Source organism: Microtus oregoni, unplaced genomic scaffold (assembly GCF_018167655.1).
Source record: "Microtus oregoni isolate MIOR12 unplaced genomic scaffold, Mior012 000009F_ref0000495, whole genome shotgun sequence".
NCBI lineage: Eukaryota > Metazoa > Chordata > Mammalia > Rodentia > Cricetidae > Microtus > Microtus oregoni.
Genome location: NW_024543068.1, coordinates 16,924,400 through 16,945,211, shown reverse-complemented (window position 1 = coordinate 16,945,211; position 20,812 = coordinate 16,924,400). Strand labels below are relative to the sequence as shown.

Genomic DNA, 20,812 nt, shown 5'->3' with positions numbered 1-20,812 from the left:
ATGTCTCCTCTTCCTGAAAGGTTCCAAGTCCTTTAGGCCAGGACGGTGCCAGCTGTAACCATAGGTAGTGTTGTGAGCCTCACACATGACTAGCAGGCAGGGCTCCTCAGCCTCCCCACTGCTGACATGATTGGCAGATGGTTCTATGTTGTGAGTAGCTGTTGTGAGATGTGTACTGTTGGGTGTCTTGTGATGTTGGATGCGCAGCAGTGTCTGCCTCCTGCCTGCTAGATGCCTACATACTCCTTTCTTGTATTGTAATGATCAAAGATTTCTCCAGACTTAAATTTCCCATGAGGGCAAGATCACTGTCCCTTCAGAATTACTGTTGTAGACACTGGGAAACTTGAGTGTTACTGTCAGACTTGCCATTATCCCATCATATTTGGTAAACTGTTTTACTTATGGGCTGAAAGTTTCTTTTCCTAAAAAGTGAGAAGGAATTTATTGGGTGTTTGTCTGTTTTGTGGATTGCTTTTGGAATCCTTTCTAAACCCTTGAAAACAGGAACAAGTGTTGTCTGTATGTATTTTTAGAGACAACATTTTCTCAGACTTTCCTTTGGGGGTCATACCCCCAGAAGATTTAACATTGTTGTAAGTATATAGATAATATGTATAGTAATTTTCTTCTCTTAAGATATAGTAGTCCTTCCTTATGTTCAGTATGTGTGCTTTGTTTCTTTCTTTGATAAAACTCTGTTTGTGACTTTGTCCCACCAGGATCTATTATGCCGGCAGAGCTGTGCTCTGCATTATGTTATGTTTTTGAAAAAGGTTCTCAACATATAGCTTTGGGTGGTTTAGCTCAATATGCAGATGAGGCTGACCTCAAACTCATAGATTACCCCATATCCCATGCTGGGATTAAAAGCAAGCACCCCTTGCCTGGCCTCTACTTCCTTTTGAAACTTGTCTTTTAAGGCAAATGAGGACATGTGCAATAGAGCACTCAGATATGGTGCCATTTAGTACTCTGCCCTTAGCCTTTTTCTTAGCCTTTGGAGCCCAGCATGTTTCCTCTGACTGACAGTGTGGGCCCCAGAGCTCCTGAGTAAGTTGGTCACTATTTATGGACTGGAGCTGATCCTGTGACGCTTATTCAGACTGCTGCTTTATAAGGCCTCATCTGTTAGAACAGCTTCTCCTTGCATTTAACCTCAAATCCATTCTGCTGCTTCCTTTGGGAAGCTAAGAACATATTTCTTAGGTTGGTTTTTTAGTCAGTCTCCTTTTGTTATGCTGCTGTGCAAGGATGTGAACTGTGCTCTGTTTTGTTTTTTCCCAGGTGAATTTGGAAGGCAAAGCTAGTCCTTTGTCACTCCTACAGATGGCTTTCCCGAGTGGCTTCTGTGCCTTGCTTCGCTTGCCTCGGCTGATCTGTGGAGGCAAAACACTACCAAGAACGCTCTTGGACATCCTGGCAGATGGCACCATCTTGAAAGTAGGAGTGGGATGCTCAGAAGATGCCAACAAGCTTCTGCAGGATTATGGCCTCATTGTAAGGGGGTGTCTGGACCTCCGCTACCTAGCCATGAAGCAGGGGTATGGTTTGTATGCATGTCAGGATGCCTGTGATGGTGGGGCAAAAATTGTACATGTTGTAGTTACTGGGGACCGATACTAAAGGCTTTGAAAATGCATATTGAACTCTTGAGGAGATATACCAGTGCCTGAGAAAAGTTAGGTTGGCTAAAATTACTTTTTTGATAAACCTCTAATCACTTGTGAAGAAGTGGTTATGAACCAGTAGCCCACTGGCTAAGTTGGAGCTTTAGAGTTTATTTTTTTCCCATGTGAAGTCTGTTTTATATCCAGAAAACTAAGCATAAGAGTCTGTATTTGTGGCTTTTCTTCAGAAATGACCCGACTTCAGAGTTCTGAGTTGTTCCCTTTTTGATTTATGTACTCAGTTTAACTTCCCAAGTCTTCACCACTCCTGTGGTAAACCTGACTGTGGTCAGCACTTGCATTTGCAAACCAGCCTTAGGCCCACATAATGGTCAGTCTTGTCTTTGACTTGGAGAGAGAGACTTCTCTTCTTAGCCTTTTCTTCTATGGAAACTGTTTCATTCCATCTTTCGGGGTCACACTTAATTCCTCAGGTACATGCACAGTCCTCATCCATTATCTACTTACTTAAATTTTATTTCTTTATTTATATTTTTATGTGTATGTTTTTCCTGCCTATATGTTTGTGTCTGTGGAGGCCTGAAGAAGGCATCAGATCCCCTGGAAGTGGAGTTTCAGAGGGGTGTGAGCCACTATGTGGGAGCTGGGAACTGAACCTGGGTCCTCTGCAAGAGAATCAAATGCTCTTAACTGTTGAACCATCTCTCCAGAAACCACAGTCCTCATTTATACTCTCTGTGCATTTGGAGACACTTAAAATGAATGTATGTAAATTGAAAGTACATGAATTCTCTGAGATGAGGCAGGAGAGTATGAGTTTGACGCCAGCATGGGCTAGGTCATGAGCACCTGTCTCAAAAACACCCCAAAAGAGAATTAGGCCAAAGGTGAATATTATCACGAAATGATAATATACAATTTGTGGTTAGAAATAAGAATGTGTGTTTGGACACACATATATGTGTGCATGTGTGGAGGCTGAGGTCACTGTGGAGTGTTTTCTTCAATTGTTCTTTATCACATTTTTTAGCCATGACTAGATAGAACTCACAGAGTCCTACATGCCTATCTTTTGCCTCCTGAGTGCTGAGATTAAAGGCGTGTACCACCACTGCCCAGCCTTCACTTTATTTTTTGAGACAGAGTCTCTCACTCAGTCTGGAGATCACAGATTTGACTAGACTGACTGGCCAACAAGCCTCTCTCTCTGCCTACTGGCACCAGGATTACAGGTGCATTCTGCCACACCCAGCCTTACATGGGGTCTGGGAGATCAAAGTCAGGTCCTTATGTTACATGGTAAGCATTTTACTTACTGAGTATTTTCTTCAGAACAAGAATGAAACTTTTTAAAAATATTTATTTATTATGTATACAATATTCTATCTGTCCGTATGTCTGCAAGCCAGAAGAGGGCACCAGACCTCATTATAGATGGGTGTGAGCCACCATGTGGTTGCTGGGAATTGAACTCAGGACCTTTGGAAGAGCAGCCAGTGCTCTTAACCTCTGAGCCATCTCTCCAGCCTAAGAGCTGTTTATTTTATTCAAGTGTGCCTGGCCTTTTTGTGTTCTCGGTCTCAGGCAATGAGATGTGACTGTTGACTACTTATTTGGTAAGGGATGGCTTCCGGTTCTTCCTCATCACAGTGGTGAGAGAACTATGCTGTTACACCGACAGGGGCCTTTGCCTGCCAGCCTGCTGCTCTGTGACTTCCAGATGCTCAATCTGGACCATTGTCACATGCTGTCTGTTTTCATGTACTGATTTTCATTGTTACCATTTTGTTATCAGGGATTGAATCCAGGGCCTTTTGCATGCTAGGCAAACAGTCCTTCACGTTGTTGTTGTTTTTAGTGCTGATGGGGCTTGATCCCAGGGCTCCATGCTAGAAAAGTGCTGTGTGAACTAACCTGAAACTATATCTCTTGCCTAATTTTTGCTTTTTTAAAAAAAGGTGTGTCCATTAGGCATTTTTTTTTTCTTTTTTTGACAGGTTCTCAACTATGTGCTCTTACTTGCTTGGAACTTATTGTATAGACCACCCTGGCCTCAAACTCACAGAGATCCTCTTGTCTCTGCTTTTCATATGTTGGATTAAAAGTATGTATTAAAAAAAAAAGACATGGTCTCATGGTCTGGGAAGATGACTTAGTTGGTACAAGTGTTTGCCATGAAAGTGTGAAGACCTAAGTTTGAATCCCCAGAGCCACATAAAGTCCGTGAGGTAGTGCGTATCTAAATCCCAGAGCCCCTGTATGATGTGAGAGGTGGAGACAGAATCCCAGGAAGCTCCTGAGTCAACTAGCCTGGCAGATGCAGTTGTGAACAGCAGAGAGAAGATAAGGACAGGTATTCAAGGTTACCTCTGACCTCCAAATGCATACTGTGGCACATGTACACCTACATTAACATGAATGTGCACAAACATGTACATACATATACATGCCCAAAGATTTAAACATTTCAAATGAAGTAATAAGTAAGGTCTCAAGTAGTCCTGCTGGTCAGGACCTCCATAAAGCTGAAGATGATCTTGAGCCCCTGATCTTTTGCCTCCACTTCTCAAGTCCTAGAATTACAAACATGTCCCACCACACTTGCTCTCTTGGTGTTTTCTGTGTATGTGAATTTCATTCTATTTACTTAAAATTGTATTTATTTGTGTGTGTGAGTGGGAGGGAGTCTCCCCCTTCCGAGGTACACATGTGGAGGTTAGAGGACAACTTACGTGAGTCCATTATTTCCTTATACCTTGTGGATTGGTGATTAAACTCAACTGTCAGGTTTGGTGGGAGGTGCCTTTACCCCTGCACCGTCTTACTGGCCCACTGATGTTTTCTTAATTCTACATGTATCTCTTGGTTAGTCTCTGATTTTAGAAGATCAACAATGGAATCCTTTTTGTTAGCCCACAGCAATTTTTACAAATGATTTATTTGTTTATGTGTTCAAGTGTTTCCCTAGCATGTATATATAATACTCCACATGTGTACCATTTCTGAAGAGTCCAGAAAAGGTTTTAAATTCCCTGGAACTGGAGTTACAGATGGTTATGAGTTGCTGCATAGGTGCTGGGAACCAAATCTGGGTTTTGCAAGACCAGCAAGTGCTCTTAATCTCTGAGCCATTTCTCCAGCCCCCTGCAGCAGTTTTAATCTGAAAGTTTTGAAGAGCAGAAACAATTATTGGTTTTTATGTCTTTACCTCCTAGATGACAATAGCTTTGTCATATTTATTCATATATAAAAAGCAAGGCATGAGTACCACTGAAGGACTCTTAGTCTGTTTACAATTCTTGCCACAAATAGTGCTGCAGTGAGGATCCATCCACTTAAGAATCTTTGTCCTTTGGCTAAACTACCAGAAAAGGAAATGCTATATCAGAGAATTTTTGTATTTGAGTTTTTGATAGTTATTTCTTATTAAACTGTTGTTATAATGATCATAAAGATGTCCAGTTCACAAATTTATTGATACTAGATGTACTTGTTTAAAAAAAACATTGTAAATCTGATAGCAAATCACCACTTTCTTTCATTTCTTTTGCTTATTTGTCCTCTGTTTATTGGTCATTTAAAAATTTTTCTATTCATGCCATTTGCCCATTTTTGATATATGCTTTTATTTATTTCTTGTAGAAGCAGTATACTCTGTAATGGGCTTAGCCTGAAGTCACTTGCTGAGACTGTTTTGAACTTTCCACTTGACAAGTCCCTTCTACTTCGTTGCAGCAACTGGGATGCTGAGAATCTTACTGAAGACCAGGTACTTTTTATCGGAGTAGTTGATTCTAACCTTCAATGTGAGCATTAGGTAGAGAGGCCTTAAAATAGACTGACTGTCAGTTGATCCTCAAGGTAGTAACGTTCATGCTGCTTAAATAAAACACTCAAGAGTCCTATTGTATTTTAGTTTTGAGTGTGCTGGGCACTTCAGAAAATATAGTTTTTTTTCCGTAAAAATACAAATGCATAAATATTAAAGTGCTATACCTCTCACCATAAGAAACAGTAAGCAGTTCTCTGCCTGTCTCACCCCATTCCTTCTTTTGCTCTTCCTTCTTAGAGGGGACCATTTTAATTTTCCTTTTGGTAGTTACCATTATACTTCTAGATTACATGCATGTGTCATTCTTTCTTATTTGTGCATAGTATGTTTTGACTTTGTTTTAGTTAAGGTTTCATTGTTGTGAAGAGACACAATGACCATGACAACTCTTTTATAAAGAAAAACATTTAGTCAGGGTGACTCACAGTTTCAGAGGGTCAGTCCATTATTATCATGATGGGGAGCATGGCAGCATGCAGGCAGACACAGTCCTGGAGTAGTAGCTGAGAGTCCTGCTTCTTACATGTAGCAGGAACTTGACTGAGACATTGGGCAGTACCCCAAACATAGGAAACCTCAAAATCCACCCCTACTGTGACATACTTCCTTCAACAAGGCCATACCCTCTCCAACAAAGCCATACCTCCTAATAATGCCTCTCTCTATGAGATTATGGGGGCCAGTTACATTCAAACTACCACAGACAACTTCTTTTTCTTTTCTTTTCTTTCTTTCTTTCTTCTTCTTCTTCTTCTTCTTCTTTTTTTTTTTTTTTTTTTTTTTTGGTTTTGAGACAGGGTTTCTCTGTAGCTTTGGAGCCTATTCTGGAACTAGCTCTTGAAGACCAGGTTGGCCTTGAACTCACAGAGACCTGCCTGCTTCTGCCTCCTGAGTGCTGGGATTAAAGGCATGTGCCACCACCGCCCCGGCTTTTTCTTGAATTTTCAAAACAGGGTTTCTCTGCATAGCCTTGGCTATCCTGGAACTCACTCTATAGACCAGCCTGGCCTTGAACTCACAGAAATCCACCTGCCTCTGCCTCCTGAGTGCTGGGATTAACGCACCACCACCGCCCGACCATGTTTTGACTTCTTATACAAAAGTTATTGCTTAGGGCTCTTTCACTTCCTGGGTCCTAAACAAGAATTTATTCCATACCCAATATCCCCAATATAGATAGATAGTCTTTTCATCAAGGACAATACTTTGTTTTCCCAAGATATAATGTTTGTATTTTTGTTTGTTTAATGTTCTTTACACTATTGAATTAACTTCAGCCTGTTTAGCAGAATTGTGGCTCTCTTGGCTGTCCCAGATTGAGTAACTATGAACACTTGTCCTGTTTCCTGTGGTTCTGTCCCTACAGCCTATTGCTGTCCCCCTACAGTCTTCTGTTGTGGCCCTTTGCTGTCCTCCGACAATCCTCTGCTGCCCTGTTGTGGTCAGGAATGTTGGCTCTCCAGACACACTGCCCACCACAGGCTGAGCTTGAGGCTTCTCTACCTCACTTCTATAGTAGATCCTGCGGTGTTTAAATCCTATGTCTTTTCCTTTTCTTACCCTGCATGTCTGAAAGAATAAGTGATTTCCCTCTCTTAGCCAGTGGTTTAGCTATTAGCAGTTTAGGGCAGAAGCCATTTTCTTCAGAACTCTGAAGGGCCTGCTCCTTGTGTTCTCACTGCTAACATTCGAATGTGTGACTGCTCTTTCTGAAAGCTCTTCTTTGTCATTTCTTGTTTGAAATCCTTGATGACTCACTCATGGTGGTAGGAGTTAGTGGACCCTTTCTGTCTGCATTCTCCTATCTTCCAGGAAAGAATACTCAGATTATTTTCTTTGAGAATTTCCTACTCTCCTTTTTTGTTTTTAGAACCTTTTTTTTTTTTTTTTGATGGTGATGATTGGATCCCACAAATTGATCCTTTTGAAACAGAGTCTTGTGCTGTCTTGTCTGTCTCCATCTTGGGGTAGGTGTGCTAGATTCATGCTACTGCATCTGGTTCTGAGGTTGGAGCTCAGGTAGCCAGGCTAGCACAGCTAACACTTTTACCTATAGCCTACCTCTTCAGCCCTGAGTAAACACTATTAAAATAGCTTTTTGTTTCTATTTAATGGATGCAATATCTTTGTATTGGGGCAAATGTATTGGGTTTTTCTTTGGACCACCAGCTCCCAAATAATGACACAGAGACTTCTTATTAATTATGAAAGCTTGGCCTTAGTTTAGGCTTATTCTAAGTAGATTCATTTATATTAATTAACCCATTTACATTAGTCTACATTTTGCCATGTGGCTTGTTTACCTCTCCTTAGTACCTTATGTCCAGCTTTTTCTGAGTCTGGCTGATGAATCTCTTCCGCCTCTAATTTTTTTCCCCAGAAGTCCCACTTATCTTCTCCTGCCTAGCTATTGGCTGTCCAGCTTTTTATTAAACCAATCAGAAGGTGCCTTAGGAAGGTGAGGTAAGACAGAGACATATCTTCACACAAATACTATCCCGACTCAGAGTAGTGAGGATTTCTTCCATTTCCTGCATCACCTCCTTTTCCTCAAAATTCTTTCTCATAAATGCTTGTTTTGGTCCTTGGCTTTCATGTTTTTTTTCCAGATGTTTAGAACCTTGGTTGTCATCCATATTAAAGAATGAGACGTAAGAGTAAAGCATGTGGATTTCATGACATGCTCAGGGCCTGAACTTAGTTTCCAGTACCACCCAAAAACCAAACAAAAAAGACATAAAAGCTGATTTAAAAAAAAAAAAATCTCAGGCCGGGTGGTGGTGGCGCACGCCTTTAATCCCAGCACTCGGGAGGCAGAGGCAGGCGGATCTCTGTGAGTTCGAGACTAGCCTGGTCTACAAGAGCTAGTTCCGGGACAGGCTCCAAAGCTACAGAGAAACCTTGTCTCGAAAAAAAAAAAAAATCTCTGTGTGGCGGTGTACTCCTTTGATCCTAGCAGAGGCAAGCTGGTCCCTGAGTTCAAGACCAACCTGGTCTGCAGAATGAGTTCTGGGACAGTAAGGGCTACAGAAATCCTGTCTCAAAAACACAAAACAAAACAAAAAATCTGATGAGATATATCCATCAGCTGATGAGTGAATAAATGTGGTATAGGTACCAATAGCATAATATTCAACAGATAAAAAGGATGAATGCTATAAACTTGTGATCCTCTTGCTTTGGTCTCCCAAGTGCTGCTGGCATTTCAGACAGGTGCCAACTTCCCAGCTTTAATGTGGATAAATATTGACAGTATCATGTCACATTGAAGCTGGGCATGATGGCTCACAACTGTAACTGTTGGAAATTTTTCTTTCCTGTCTGCTTCTTGTTTCCAGGTCAAGAACAAAAGATAGGGGATTTATTTAATGAAAGCAAAAGAAACTCTTGGTAGTCATGGGGTGGGGTGTAAGAAGGGAATCGCTGTTCTGATCTGAAAGCAATGAAGGTAATTTCAGTTGGCTTGTAAATTGGGAAGAAAAGTGGGGACCAGTTAGGAAAAACTTGCTAAGTATGAAGACCTAACTTGCTGTGCATTGTCCAGGGAACAAGTCTGGTTTTGGAGGTCTGTCAGGGATTGTTTTGAGTTGTGCACCCATGTCATAGTAGCCGAGAAGCTTTCTCATCTGGAGGTTCTTTGTCTATGTCTGACTCATTTAGGGGTTTGTCTGTCTCCTGTCTCTATCAAGATGCTGAGGCAGGAGGCTCACTGCAATTTGAGGCCAAGCTGGTCTACAAAGAGACCTGTCTCAGGAAACAGAGAGAGAATGAATGTAAATGAATATGAGACTATGGATTATACTAAGTGAGAAAAGCCAGCCACAGAAATTATAAAGTATGTGTTTCCATTTCCATGAAACATCCAAAATAGGTTGCTTCAGTGAGGAATAGTTTCTTTGTGTATTGGTCCTGAAATTGATTCTTGTTTATAATTGCTTAGCTCTCTCAGGATGCTAAAATAATTGAACTAGATACCTGAGTAAATTCTATGGCTCATGGCTTAGAACTCATGAAAGCTATCATGTAAAAATTAGTTTATTGGTTGTGGTGTCAACATGTGTGATTCTACTATAATTTTTTTCTGGCACAGAGAATTGTATCCAGGGCCTTCTGTGTACTAGGCAAGCAGTCTACTAAGCTATAACCTCAGCTCTATTTATGATGGTTGATTAGATACTGAATCAGGAATCTTAATTTATAAAAGACTAATATCATTAGGACCATTGGAGACAGTAGAGCTAAATACCACTAATATTCTTGTGTTATTCTTAGTGTTAGGATTATGCAGGAGAATTCCCTGGTCTTAGGCAATATACATGCTCACATATTTAGAGGTGATATATCTTTTTTTTTAATTACATTTGTATTTATTGTGTGTGTTCCTGGATAGTACAGTGTGCTTGTGGAGGTCAGAGGACAATTGAAGGAATCAGTTCTCTCCTTCCGTGTGGTCCTTGGATTTGAACTTGGGTGGTTAGACTGGGCAGCAAGCACTTGTACCCACTGATCCCCTCTCAGTGGCCCAAGATGAAGTATCTTCATAAGGATAACTTAACTTTAATAGGCATCTAGCAAAAAAGTGTGATATTTATATTGTAAAGAATAAAAGTCAGCTGTGATGGTACATACCTTTAATTCTAGAACTCAGGAGACAGAGGTAGATTGATCTTTGTGAGTTTGAGGCCACACTGGTTTACATAGCAAGTTACATAGTGACATAGTGAGACCCTGCCTCAAAATACATAAAGATGAGTGTTAAAGCACTTACTAACAGTTATGAATAGCAATTCTCATATTCTCTTGGCCTTTCTGTGACTGGAAAACTTTGAAAATTAAAAGTTAGTGGGGAAAGTTAATTGTTACCATGTATGAGGCCAACTTTATGATTCTCTTTGCTATGGAAACTGAGACTTTTTAAAAGTTATTGTTAGTTAATAATTCTTCTTTTTTGAGAGTTAATAATTCTTAACTGGGGACAGCAACATGGCTCAGTGGATAACAGTGCTTGCTAAGCCTGAAAACTTTAGTTCAACCCCTGGGATCCATTGGATAGAAGGAGAGAATTGACTCCAGCAAGTTGTCCTCTGACCTCTACACACACACACACACACACACACACACACACACACTGTGGCACATGTTGTACACACATATAAACAAATGTAGCAAAATATTTAACAATGCTGTTTTTTCTAACTGTAAGCATAACGGTTAAGATTTCAGAGAATCGGGGATGGAGAGATGGCTCAGTAGTTAAGGGTACTGCTGCTCTTCCAGAGGACCCAGGTTCTATTCCCAGCTCTAAACATAGTGACTCACAACCACCTATAACTCTATTCTAGGCTGCAGTAACTCCACAGACACCAGTCACATATACACACATTTGGGCAAATACTCATAAGATAAAATAAAATAAAAATAAGTAAATAAAGCTGGATAGCTTTAATCCCAGCACTTGGGAGGCAGAAGCAGGTGGATCTCTGTGAGTTAGAGGCCAATCTAGTCTAGAGAACAAGTTCCAAGATAGCCAAGACTACACAGAGAAATCCTGTCTCAAAAATAAATAAATAAATAAATAAATTACATATTAACTTATCCTTACAACAGGGCCGAGAAACTACCTCTTCCTGCCTCAAAATAATAAGTTTAAATAATAGTTTAAAAGCCGGGTGATGGTGGCGCACGCCTTTAATCCCAGCACTTGGGAGGCAGAGGCAGGCGGATCTCTGTGAGTTCGAGACCAGCCTGGTCTACCGAGCTAGCTCCAGGACAGGCTCCAAAGCCACAGAGAAACCCTGTCTCGAAAAACCAAAAAAAAAAAAAAATAATAATAATAATAGTTTAAATCATGAGGGCTGGAGAGATACACTGGCTGATATTTCAGACAAGGTCTTACTGTGTAGTTCTAGCTGACCTGGAAATGTGTGTAGACTAGGCTAGTCTCAAACTGACAGAGATCTGCTTGTCTCTGCTGGGATTAAAGGTATGTGTCACCAAATTTGGCTTTTTTTTTTCTTTTTAGTGGTGGCAAGTGAAAAATGGTTTTATTAAGATAAATTTCTGTATAATAAAATTCACCTGTTTAAAATGCCAGGCATGATATCACATATCTCGAATATTCTTTTTGGGAACTCAAGTCAGGAGTGTCTCCAACTTCAGGCCAACCTATATAGCTAGATTCTATCTCAAAAAGGACAAAGATGGGCATACCACTGATCCTAGACAGGTTTAGGAGATCCAGGAATTTGTCCATCTCTGTTTTTCCAATTCTGGGATTACAGGCAAATGTCACCATACCAAGCTTTTATGTGATTTCTGGGATCATACTCATATCTTCATGTAAAGGCAAGCACTTTACCTACTGAACTATCTATTCAACTGCCATAGTAGACTTTTAGTTTTGTTTGGTTCTGTATTAGAGATAGAGCCTCACATTGTAGCTCACACAGCCTTAACCCCGAGGCAGTCCTCCTGACTCAGTTTCCCAAGTGCTGGGATTAAAGGCAAAATACCTGAGAGAAAATTGGGGGTGAATCGAGGGGTTTATACTGAGCAAGTGCTACCCTGAGTGTTGTTTTCAAGGCACTTGTGACTGACTGTGAGGGTTCTCTCCACTTGTCTTCCACATCCTGCTGACCTCTGGCTTTTCTCTTTAGGTAACTTATGCTGCCAGGGATGCACAGATTTCAGTGGCTCTCTTTCTCCATCTTCTTGGATACCCTTTCTCTAGAAATCCCTATGAGGAGGAAGACAATGACCAAATCAGCTGGCGGAAAGTCTTGGAAAAATACAGGGCTATGGTAGACATCCCATTCCGAAGCAAGGGACTTGGACGACTGTGTGAAGAGATTAATGTGGAAGCACTGGAATCTCAACAGAAGCCAAGAAATAGGAAGGCTAAGCCTGACGGAATGATATCAGGCAACAACCAAGGGAGAGACCCCAGGAAACACAAAAGAAAGCCCCTGGGGGTGGGCTATTCTGCCAGGTAATGCATATGTTCCCTGCTGATGAAGAGCTTTACCCTGAGTCCGGCAGCAGAGGCTCTCCAGGGTTACTGGACCTTTCCCTGATTTTAGTGACGTTTGGACTATACTTCTCTTCATTTGTATATTTTTTCTTTCCCCTTCTTTCACTTTTTTTTTTACTTTGTCAGTTGAAATAGAAATGAAGAGAATTTACCTCAGCTTTGTCACTGACCTTGGTGCAACCTTAGGCCTGAAACTTTACCTATAAAAGAGGTATAGAGCTATAGATATGGCTGCCAGGTATAGACACTTGCTGCCCGCCCTAATGACCTGAGTTCAGTCTTTAGGACCCACATGAGAAGGAGAGAGATAACTCTCAAAGTTGTCCACTAATCTCCTAGTGCACAATGTGTGCACCTCTCCCCAGAATAAACAGTGATAATGAAATAGTTGAAGGGGATATAATTGTTATCTGTTGTTTAAGAATGCTATGAACATGAATAATATAAAGTCCTCATCCTTACCAGGAGAAATGCTTCAGGTTTCTTGTTCATTTAGCGTGTTTCCAGCCCACACCGACTGTATTGTGTAGCTAGTGAGAATCTCCTGTATGACTGACCCTCTTGAGGAGGATGAGTTGTAAGTGATTTTGAGCAAAAGTGCATCCCTAGAGCATGACACCTTTAGGAATTAGAAGATTAAATTGAAGGAAGTGTTGCATGTGAGCCAGAAATCAACCCACATGGCCCTCATTACTTTATCTTGAACTTTTACAGTTTTAATTTACTGTTTAATTCAGTGATTTGGCAGTTTATTGGTGCTCTGTTCCTGTTTTCATTCACAGCAGAGCTCTGTGAACAACTCTCAAATCACTTCCCAGTGTCTCGGTCCATAAGTGTAAAACCAGAGGCATTAAGAGTTCATTTGTAGCTCTGCTCCCTAGCCATTGCCTATTGAGGATTGACTGTGGCTTCCCGCCTGTTTGTTTTCCTATATGTGATATGTTTTATTATGGTGTTGAGAATAGTTTGAATCACTCAGAAGTGAGTGTGGGAAGGTCTTGGATAACGTGACCAACAGCTTTCAGTGCAAGATTTCTTTTCCCTGCAGAAAATCCCCTCTCTATGATAACTGCTTTCTTCAAGCCCCTGATGGACAGCCCCTTTGCACCTGTGACCGGAGAAAAGCTCAGTGGTACCTGGACAAAGGCATTGGAGGTATGAGACTCATCTGCCATATTTATTAATAAATAGGGTCTTGACGTGAGTGGGGTGTGGAAGAGAGTGAATGGAGATGTGTGGGACTAGGGAGTCATAACCCAGAGTTCTCCGCTAGCACATAACAAATAACAGTTAAAGAGTGCTTCCTGGTAGCAGAGGTGGGGACAGCCCAGCACTGATGTGTTTTCTTTTTCCTAAGAGCTGGTGAGTAAAGAACCTTTTGTGGTCAGGCTACAATTTGAACCTGCAGGAAGACCTGAATCCCCAGCGGATTATTACTTGTTGATTAAAGAGAACCTGTGTGTTGTATGTGGCAAGACAGATACCTACATCCGGTGAGTATAGTGTTAGACTAATTAACCCATGGAATTGCCTGGGGAATCACATGCAGTGTCTTATAAAGGAAAACATTTAATTGGGGTGGCTTACATTTTCAGAGGTTTAGTATTTTCATCGTTGCTATTTGGTGGTGCTCAGGCAGGCATGGTGCTGGAGAAGTAGCCTAACCTCCTAAATCTTGCCTTGTAGGCAACTGGAAGTGAACTGTCTGACTGGATGTAGCCTGAGCATGGGCTAACTCAAGGCCCACCCCCACAGTGACACACTTCCTCCAATAGGCCACACCTTCTCATAGGGTACTACCTCTTTGTAGTATCCCTATGGGGGCCATTTTCTTTCAAACCGCCACACAGAGAGACTTAGCTCTACAAATGTCCCAGCTTTCCTAACAGTTTCATCATTCTGCCTGGCCATTTCTAATGACCTCTGTCCCTTTAAGGGAGACCTTGAAGTATCCCTGTATCCCTGCCTGAAGCTCTCAAGTTTCTGAGCCTTAGTTTTGTTTATAGAGTTTCCCAAGACTGTTCTTTCATATTAGGGTTCCCTAATGAGAATGAAGCTAACCGCTGGGCTTGAGTACCTGTGCTTGGGCTTTCTCCGTGGCCCCTGTGCAGTAATTCTCTTCTTTTTCTTTCCTCCAGCTTCCCTCCCTCCTTGCTTCCCCGTTCCCTCTCTTCTTCTTACCACTCCTGCTCTGTTTTGTTGTTTCTGTTTTTCACCTTAATCTATTTCAGTCATCACTTTTTCCTCATTTTGAAACAAAATATTTCTCTCTCTTTTTCTTTCTTTCTCTCCCCCCCACCACTCTCTTTCTCTGTGACAGGACTTCTCTGTGTAGCCCTGGCTGTCCCCGAATTCCTTCTGCAGACAAGGCTGGCCTTGAACTCAAAGATCTACCTGCCTCTGCCTCCTGAGTGCCACCATCACCTGACTGAGACAGAATATTTTTATATAGCCTTGAATGTGGTTGTCCTCCTGACTTAGCCTTCCAAGTGCTGGAATTAAGGGCATGTGCCATCATGCTATCCTTTAGTAATTCACTGTGCTCATTCCTTTCTCTGCAAAGTGGGACAACTGTTGCCACTGAGAGTTTTTCCTGAGAACTTGATTCTACTTAGAAAATGATGGCAGATCTTGGTGAGCCAGGAACTAATGTCAGAGTGAGGGAGTCCTCAGATAAAGGAAGTTGGTTTGCCCAGCCCACCAGACTTTTTGAGAGTTATTGTAAGTTATCAAAAGTTATGATAATATTTCATTTCTCTTAGACTCTCCTTTCTAGGACCGCAGTGGTTGTTACTAGCCTTTACCACTGAAGCCTGACATCAGGGAGTCTGTCCTTACTTCAAGAAGAGAGGACTCTGAAAGCAGAGATAGATAAGGCAGGCAGGTGGGCCTGAGAGTGACATAGGTAGTACTGCCTTCCTGTGGTGCACGCCTTTAATCCCAGCACTCGGGAGGCAGAGGCAGGCGGATCTCTCTGAGTTCAAGACCAGCCTGGTCTACAGAGCTAGTTCCAGGACAGGCTCCAAAGCCACAGTAAAACCCTGTCTCGAAAAACAAAAAAAAAACAAACAAAAAAAAACAAAAAAAGAAGTCTTCCCCATCATGTGCAGGCCCAGGTCAGGCTCTGAGTGGCTCACCTGCTGGCTCCGTATGTCTCTGTAGCGTAAGCTAATGAGCACTGCTCTGCGGTGGGCTTGTTCCAGGAAGAACATCATCCCACATGAGTACCGCAAGCATTTCCCCCTTGAGATGAAGGACCACAACTCCCATGATGTGCTGTTACTCTGCACCTCCTGTCATGCCATCTCCAACTACTATGACAACCATCTGAAGCAACAGCTGGCCAAGGAGTTCCAGGCTCCCATTGGCTCAGAGGACGGCTTACGCGTGCTGGAAGATCTAGAGCTTAGGCAGGTGCGTTCTGGAGCCAGAGCCCTGCTCAATGCCGAGAGCCTGCCTGCGCATCGGAAAGAAGAGCTGCTGCACACACTCAGGAAGTTTTATAACACAGATGTTGTTACGGAGGAGATGCTTCAAAAGGCTGCCAGTCTGAAGACCAGGTACAGCTTACTGTTCACCTTATTGTTCTGTTCAGAGAAAGGATAAGGGATGACACAGTGACAGCAGCCTTCATGAAAATGCTCGTCACGGTTCCATTGCTTAGCCACATGCTTATTCATCTAGTATCCATTTGTTTAAGATACCATAGGGTAGAATCAAACAATCTGAGAATTTCCTTTTCATAAGAGATGCTGATATGGCTCAGAAGGTTAAGGTGCTTGCTGCCAACCCTGACAGCTTTACTCGGATCCCTAGGACCTGTATGTGGATTGAGGGAACCAATTCCCAAAAGTTGTCCTCTGACCTCCACACATGTTCCATGGTGCGCGCGCGCACGCACGCGCACACACACACACACACACACACACACACACACACACATTTAAATAAGATCTGACTCTTTTTTGAGAGATTGCCAATTGTGAGGTATCTGTTGTTGACTCTATAAGGTCAAGTGTAGTTGGGTCTCGCACATTCTTCTGTAGAGGTTAATCTAAAGTCAGCACATAAGATGAAAGTTAGCCAGTGAATACTCTGAGATTTCTGAATTGCCATGAAGTAGAGTATATGTGATTTTGTGTCTCTCACTTCATACTCAGACCCAGGAGATTCTCAGCTAGTGCATTCATTCACATTTCTTAATGTCTTATTGCATGTAGTGTCTGGACCCACTGGATGGAATTTTGAGCAAACTGCTGTCCTGTTTAATCTTTTTTTCTTCCTTCCTTTCTCTTCTCCTCTCCTTCCCTATGAGTACATAGTTGAATTAGCACAGCATAACTTAGTGTTTCTAAACAAGAAGTTTCTAATCCCGAGGCATGAACGTGTACATGGCTCCAACAAGAAGCAGTGTGGGTTACTATGCAATTATTATTTTCTATAGGATTAGAGGTCTATAAAACTGATAATTAGGCTGATTGCCTACAGTATTTTGTGTTCAATAATAAAAAATGTAAAAACTTTATAGTAGCAAATATTTATTTCTTTATTCAGAAAGTATTTATTTCACTTATACTACTGATCTTCCACAGCTCAGAGATACTGTAAAAATTTTCCTGAACAAATATTAGAGATTCACTGAAGCCTGCTGCACCACACTCAGAAACTACATCAGTTGCCTTTTATTCCTCATACATACTTAATGACTTCTTACTTATACCATATAACACACATACACACACACACATATTTGATTTTGGTTTTTCAAGACAGGGTTTCTCTGTGTAACAGTCCTGGTTGTTCTGGAGATCCAACTACCTCTGCCTCCCAAGTGCTGGGATTAAAGGTGTCTGTTCCTGCTGCCCGGTTTATTTATTTTTTATTGTTCAGAGGTTTCGTTTTGGTTTTTTGTCCCCCGCCCCCCTCAGAACAGGGTTTCTTTGGGTAGCTCTGTCTGTCCTGGTGTCCTGGAACTCAATCTGGCCTTAAACTCAAAGAGATATTCCTGCCTTTGCCTCCCAAGTCCTGGGATTCAAGACGTGCACCACCATGCCTTTTCTAAGAAGACTCTTAATAGACTTTTAGACTTTTTTAATAAGCAGGTCATTGAGTCAGATGATGGATTGAGATTGAAAACAAGCTGTTTGAAGACAGATTAAAAATGTATGGGGCTGGGCTTGGTCGTACTTAGAGGCCGAGGGTGGTGGTGGGGGGGGGGTAATCTGTGTGAGTTCAAGGCCAGCCTGGTTTACATATTGAGCTCCAGGGCATCCAGGACCACACAGGTACACCTCGTCTCAAAAACCAAACAAACAAGTAAGCAAGCAAAATAGAAAAAAGAAGTGGGAAGCTGATGAGGCAAATAATAAAACAGCTGCAAACATTGGGAGAGTCCAAAGTTGCTAAACTGGTGGGGGCTTGGATGAAGGACTGGAAATAGAGATATTGATAGGAAAGAGGCTTGGAAGCAAAGTGCTTTTCTGAGAAAGGTGTTTTTACCCCCTTGAAGGAGATGGAGGGAAGCTCTGTTCACCTAGTTTCAGCAGTTTTTCTGATTTCCTGTCTAGCTGGGAGCTAGGCAGGGGTTCATCTTGTGCAGTACACCATTGGCACAGCTGAGCAGCCAGAGGAGCATCTCCCTGTGACTGAAACACTCGTGCCAATGTGGTCTGTTTTTTTGGTGAGGAAGAAAGTACTAAAGAAGTAGACCACCTTGAATTTTAACCCAGGTTTGGAAGTGTTCTGAGAAGCCAGGTTATGTAGACTGATTTAACACCTTATTTTAATACTGAGTATGGCTTAGAAGAAATCATCATTGCCTTACAGAGAAGTAAGCTATTCCCTGAGTAGCCTTGGTCCAGCAAATACAAGATCAATATTCCTCACCCATCGCCAGCCAGGTTTCCCTATCGGGTTGCTTATGTGAGGCCTTCCTGTCAGTGTAATTCAAAACCCGAAATGACTTCAGTGTGTGCCTTATATGCTAAGTATTAAGAGGTGAGAAAAAAGATATTTAAAAACATTAAAACACTATGTCATTTGGGGTTCGTTTTTCTCTTATCTGCCAGTGCTACTGCCCAATGCTTGTTTAGCTCAGACCCTCTGCAACTTCATGTTTTGACAGGATATACAATGAAAGCTACATTCCTCATGGACTGAAGGTGGTGCAGTGTCACACTGAGGGTGGGCTGCGTTCCCTCATGCAGCTGGAGAGCCGCTGGCGTCAGCACTTCCTGGACTCCATGCAGCCTAAGCACCTGCCCCAGCAGTGGTCAGTGGACCATAACCATCAGAAGCTGCTCCGAAAGTATGGGGATGGCATTCCCATCAAGCTGTCATGATTGCTGCTTCCTGCAGGTCAGGACAGATGGGAGCTGGAGCCAAGGTCAAAATTACCTCCTCCTGCTTAATGTTATTGGTGGAAGCCCTGGTGGCTGGCTCAGAATGCTAAGCTACACTAACCCCAGGTACTTCTGATGGAGCAAGGCTGTAGTTTTAAGGGGAGTCTTTGGTTTGGAATTTTAATTGAGGAGTCTATTCTTTCTCCTCCTTTCTCTCCTGTTTTTGTGTGCAAGGGAAGCTTGGCCTTTATTTTCACTCTCCTCTCTGCTTTTTCTGTTAAGAGGGAAAATGAAGACTGCTCTCTGGAGTAAATTGTTGGGCCCTGGGAAGATGTTTGTGCCTCTCTCGCCTCTCCACTGCATTGCATCCTATGGGGCAGGGAGTTGAAGAACCAGAGTCAGGCTCATATTCCCAGTTCAACCTCATGGTTTTGATCTTTCCTGCTTTCTATATTCAGTTGTTTGGGGTCCACCCCAACTGTATCACTTGGGTTTATTTTACATGCTTGAAAATGTTCCTGCTTGTGTATACAGGACCAAAGCCCAGCTTGCTTCTTCCCTATCACAGGGGAAGTCCTTTTCTGAAAATGGGTTTTCAGCTGGGTGGGGCAGACAAGCATACACCTTTCTTAGATACAGCGTTCAGCCTCCCTCTCCTCCTCAGGATGTCTGCTTGTTGCACATCTCCTGACTTGCTTCTGAGTCAGTGCCCACTCCCTTCAGTGTTCACGTTCCGTTGCATTTGAGATCCTTAGCACTCAGTCCACTCCCAGAGCCATTTGACTAGGTTACAGTGTGAGGACTTCACCTCCCCTGGAGCCTGGCACACTGAGATAACTGATAACATTAGGAATTTAAAAAGGGTAATGTTTCATCTTTCAAAATGTTACAGACTACTACTTTGAGTATGAAATCAATTTATTAGCAATTAGTATTTTTTCTAAACTATTAGGGAAACTTTCTTATTTTATAAGATCTTAACAAGCTTGAACAGAATTTTATGGCCAGAATCCAACAAGAGTTCTATTTTGGAATTGTACCCAAGTTGATTATAACTAATCTGTCATTGATAAATAAAACAACTTCACAGCACAAGGCTCAGTGATTGTAAATGTGCGACTTTTCTTCCTGATGATATAAAATAGTAAGTTTGTGGGGAGTTGCTGTTTATTCTGCAGAATCCCTGCCTCATGGCAGTAGTGTGACCTTGCACATGGATACCACACGCACTGCAGTCCACAAACGCTTGAGTGCTGCACTCTTGTCCCTCTGCCCTGCCTTCCCACTTTTCCTCTCACAGGCATTTCTGGAATCAAGACTAGACATTCTTACAAACAAACAGTACCAGCTCCTTTGGGGAATCTATGTTTAATTTAGCAGATTATCAGAAAGCCTGACTGAGGGAACTCAGAACAGCTTGCTTCTGAGTCACGGTGGTTGCCAGACTTCCCACAAGATGGCGCTAGTGCCTAGTATTGTTTTTTATAATCGTTCTTGAGAAATATGCAACATTTATACGTGGTCACTGAATATAACTTGTGACTTTTGTTTTCACATATTTGTAGCAACTTTTGAGTCACTTCCATAGCTTTGTAAGAGCTGGCTCTGCAGCGGGGTCTCCAGCGAGGTCCAGTGAAGAACACTAGCAGCGTACAGAGCAGAGAGCCAGTCTGTGCCTTCTGCTCAGCTCCTTTACCCATTGTTTCTCTGTTGAGCCCTGGCTGTCCTGAAACTCAGAGATCCACCTGTCTCTGCCTCCTGAGTGCCGGGAGCCACCACCACCCAGCAAAAGTTGTCATCTTAAATGAGAAATTTCAGGGTAAATCTGATATAAAGTACATGAAGCCAGGAGTGGTAGCTCTCTGTATGCAGGAGGAAGAAGCAGGGGGATGTTGAATTTAAGGCTAGCCTTGACTACACGATGAGTTCATGCTTATTAGAGGAGAACTTAAAGAAAGAGTAACAGTCATCCATCTTT

General features: G+C 42.2%; 1 protein-coding gene across 1 annotated transcript in view; it reads left to right on the top strand.

Moving 5' to 3' along the window:
• Exd2 (exonuclease 3'-5' domain containing 2) overlaps positions 1–19,923 on the top strand; it is a 34,064-nt gene extending 14,141 nt beyond the window's left edge. The window contains exons 3-9 of the mRNA XM_041658797.1: positions 1,288–1,544; positions 5,274–5,400; positions 12,120–12,451; positions 13,542–13,648; positions 13,851–13,986; positions 15,697–16,053; positions 18,618–19,923. Of these exons, the coding sequence (XP_041514731.1) occupies positions 1,288–1,544; positions 5,274–5,400; positions 12,120–12,451; positions 13,542–13,648; positions 13,851–13,986; positions 15,697–16,053; positions 18,618–18,834 (1,533 nt within the window). The 3' untranslated portion in view covers positions 18,835–19,923. The remainder of the gene's footprint in view (positions 1–1,287; positions 1,545–5,273; positions 5,401–12,119; positions 12,452–13,541; positions 13,649–13,850; positions 13,987–15,696; positions 16,054–18,617) is intronic.
• The last annotated feature ends 889 nt before the right edge of the window (positions 19,924–20,812 follow it).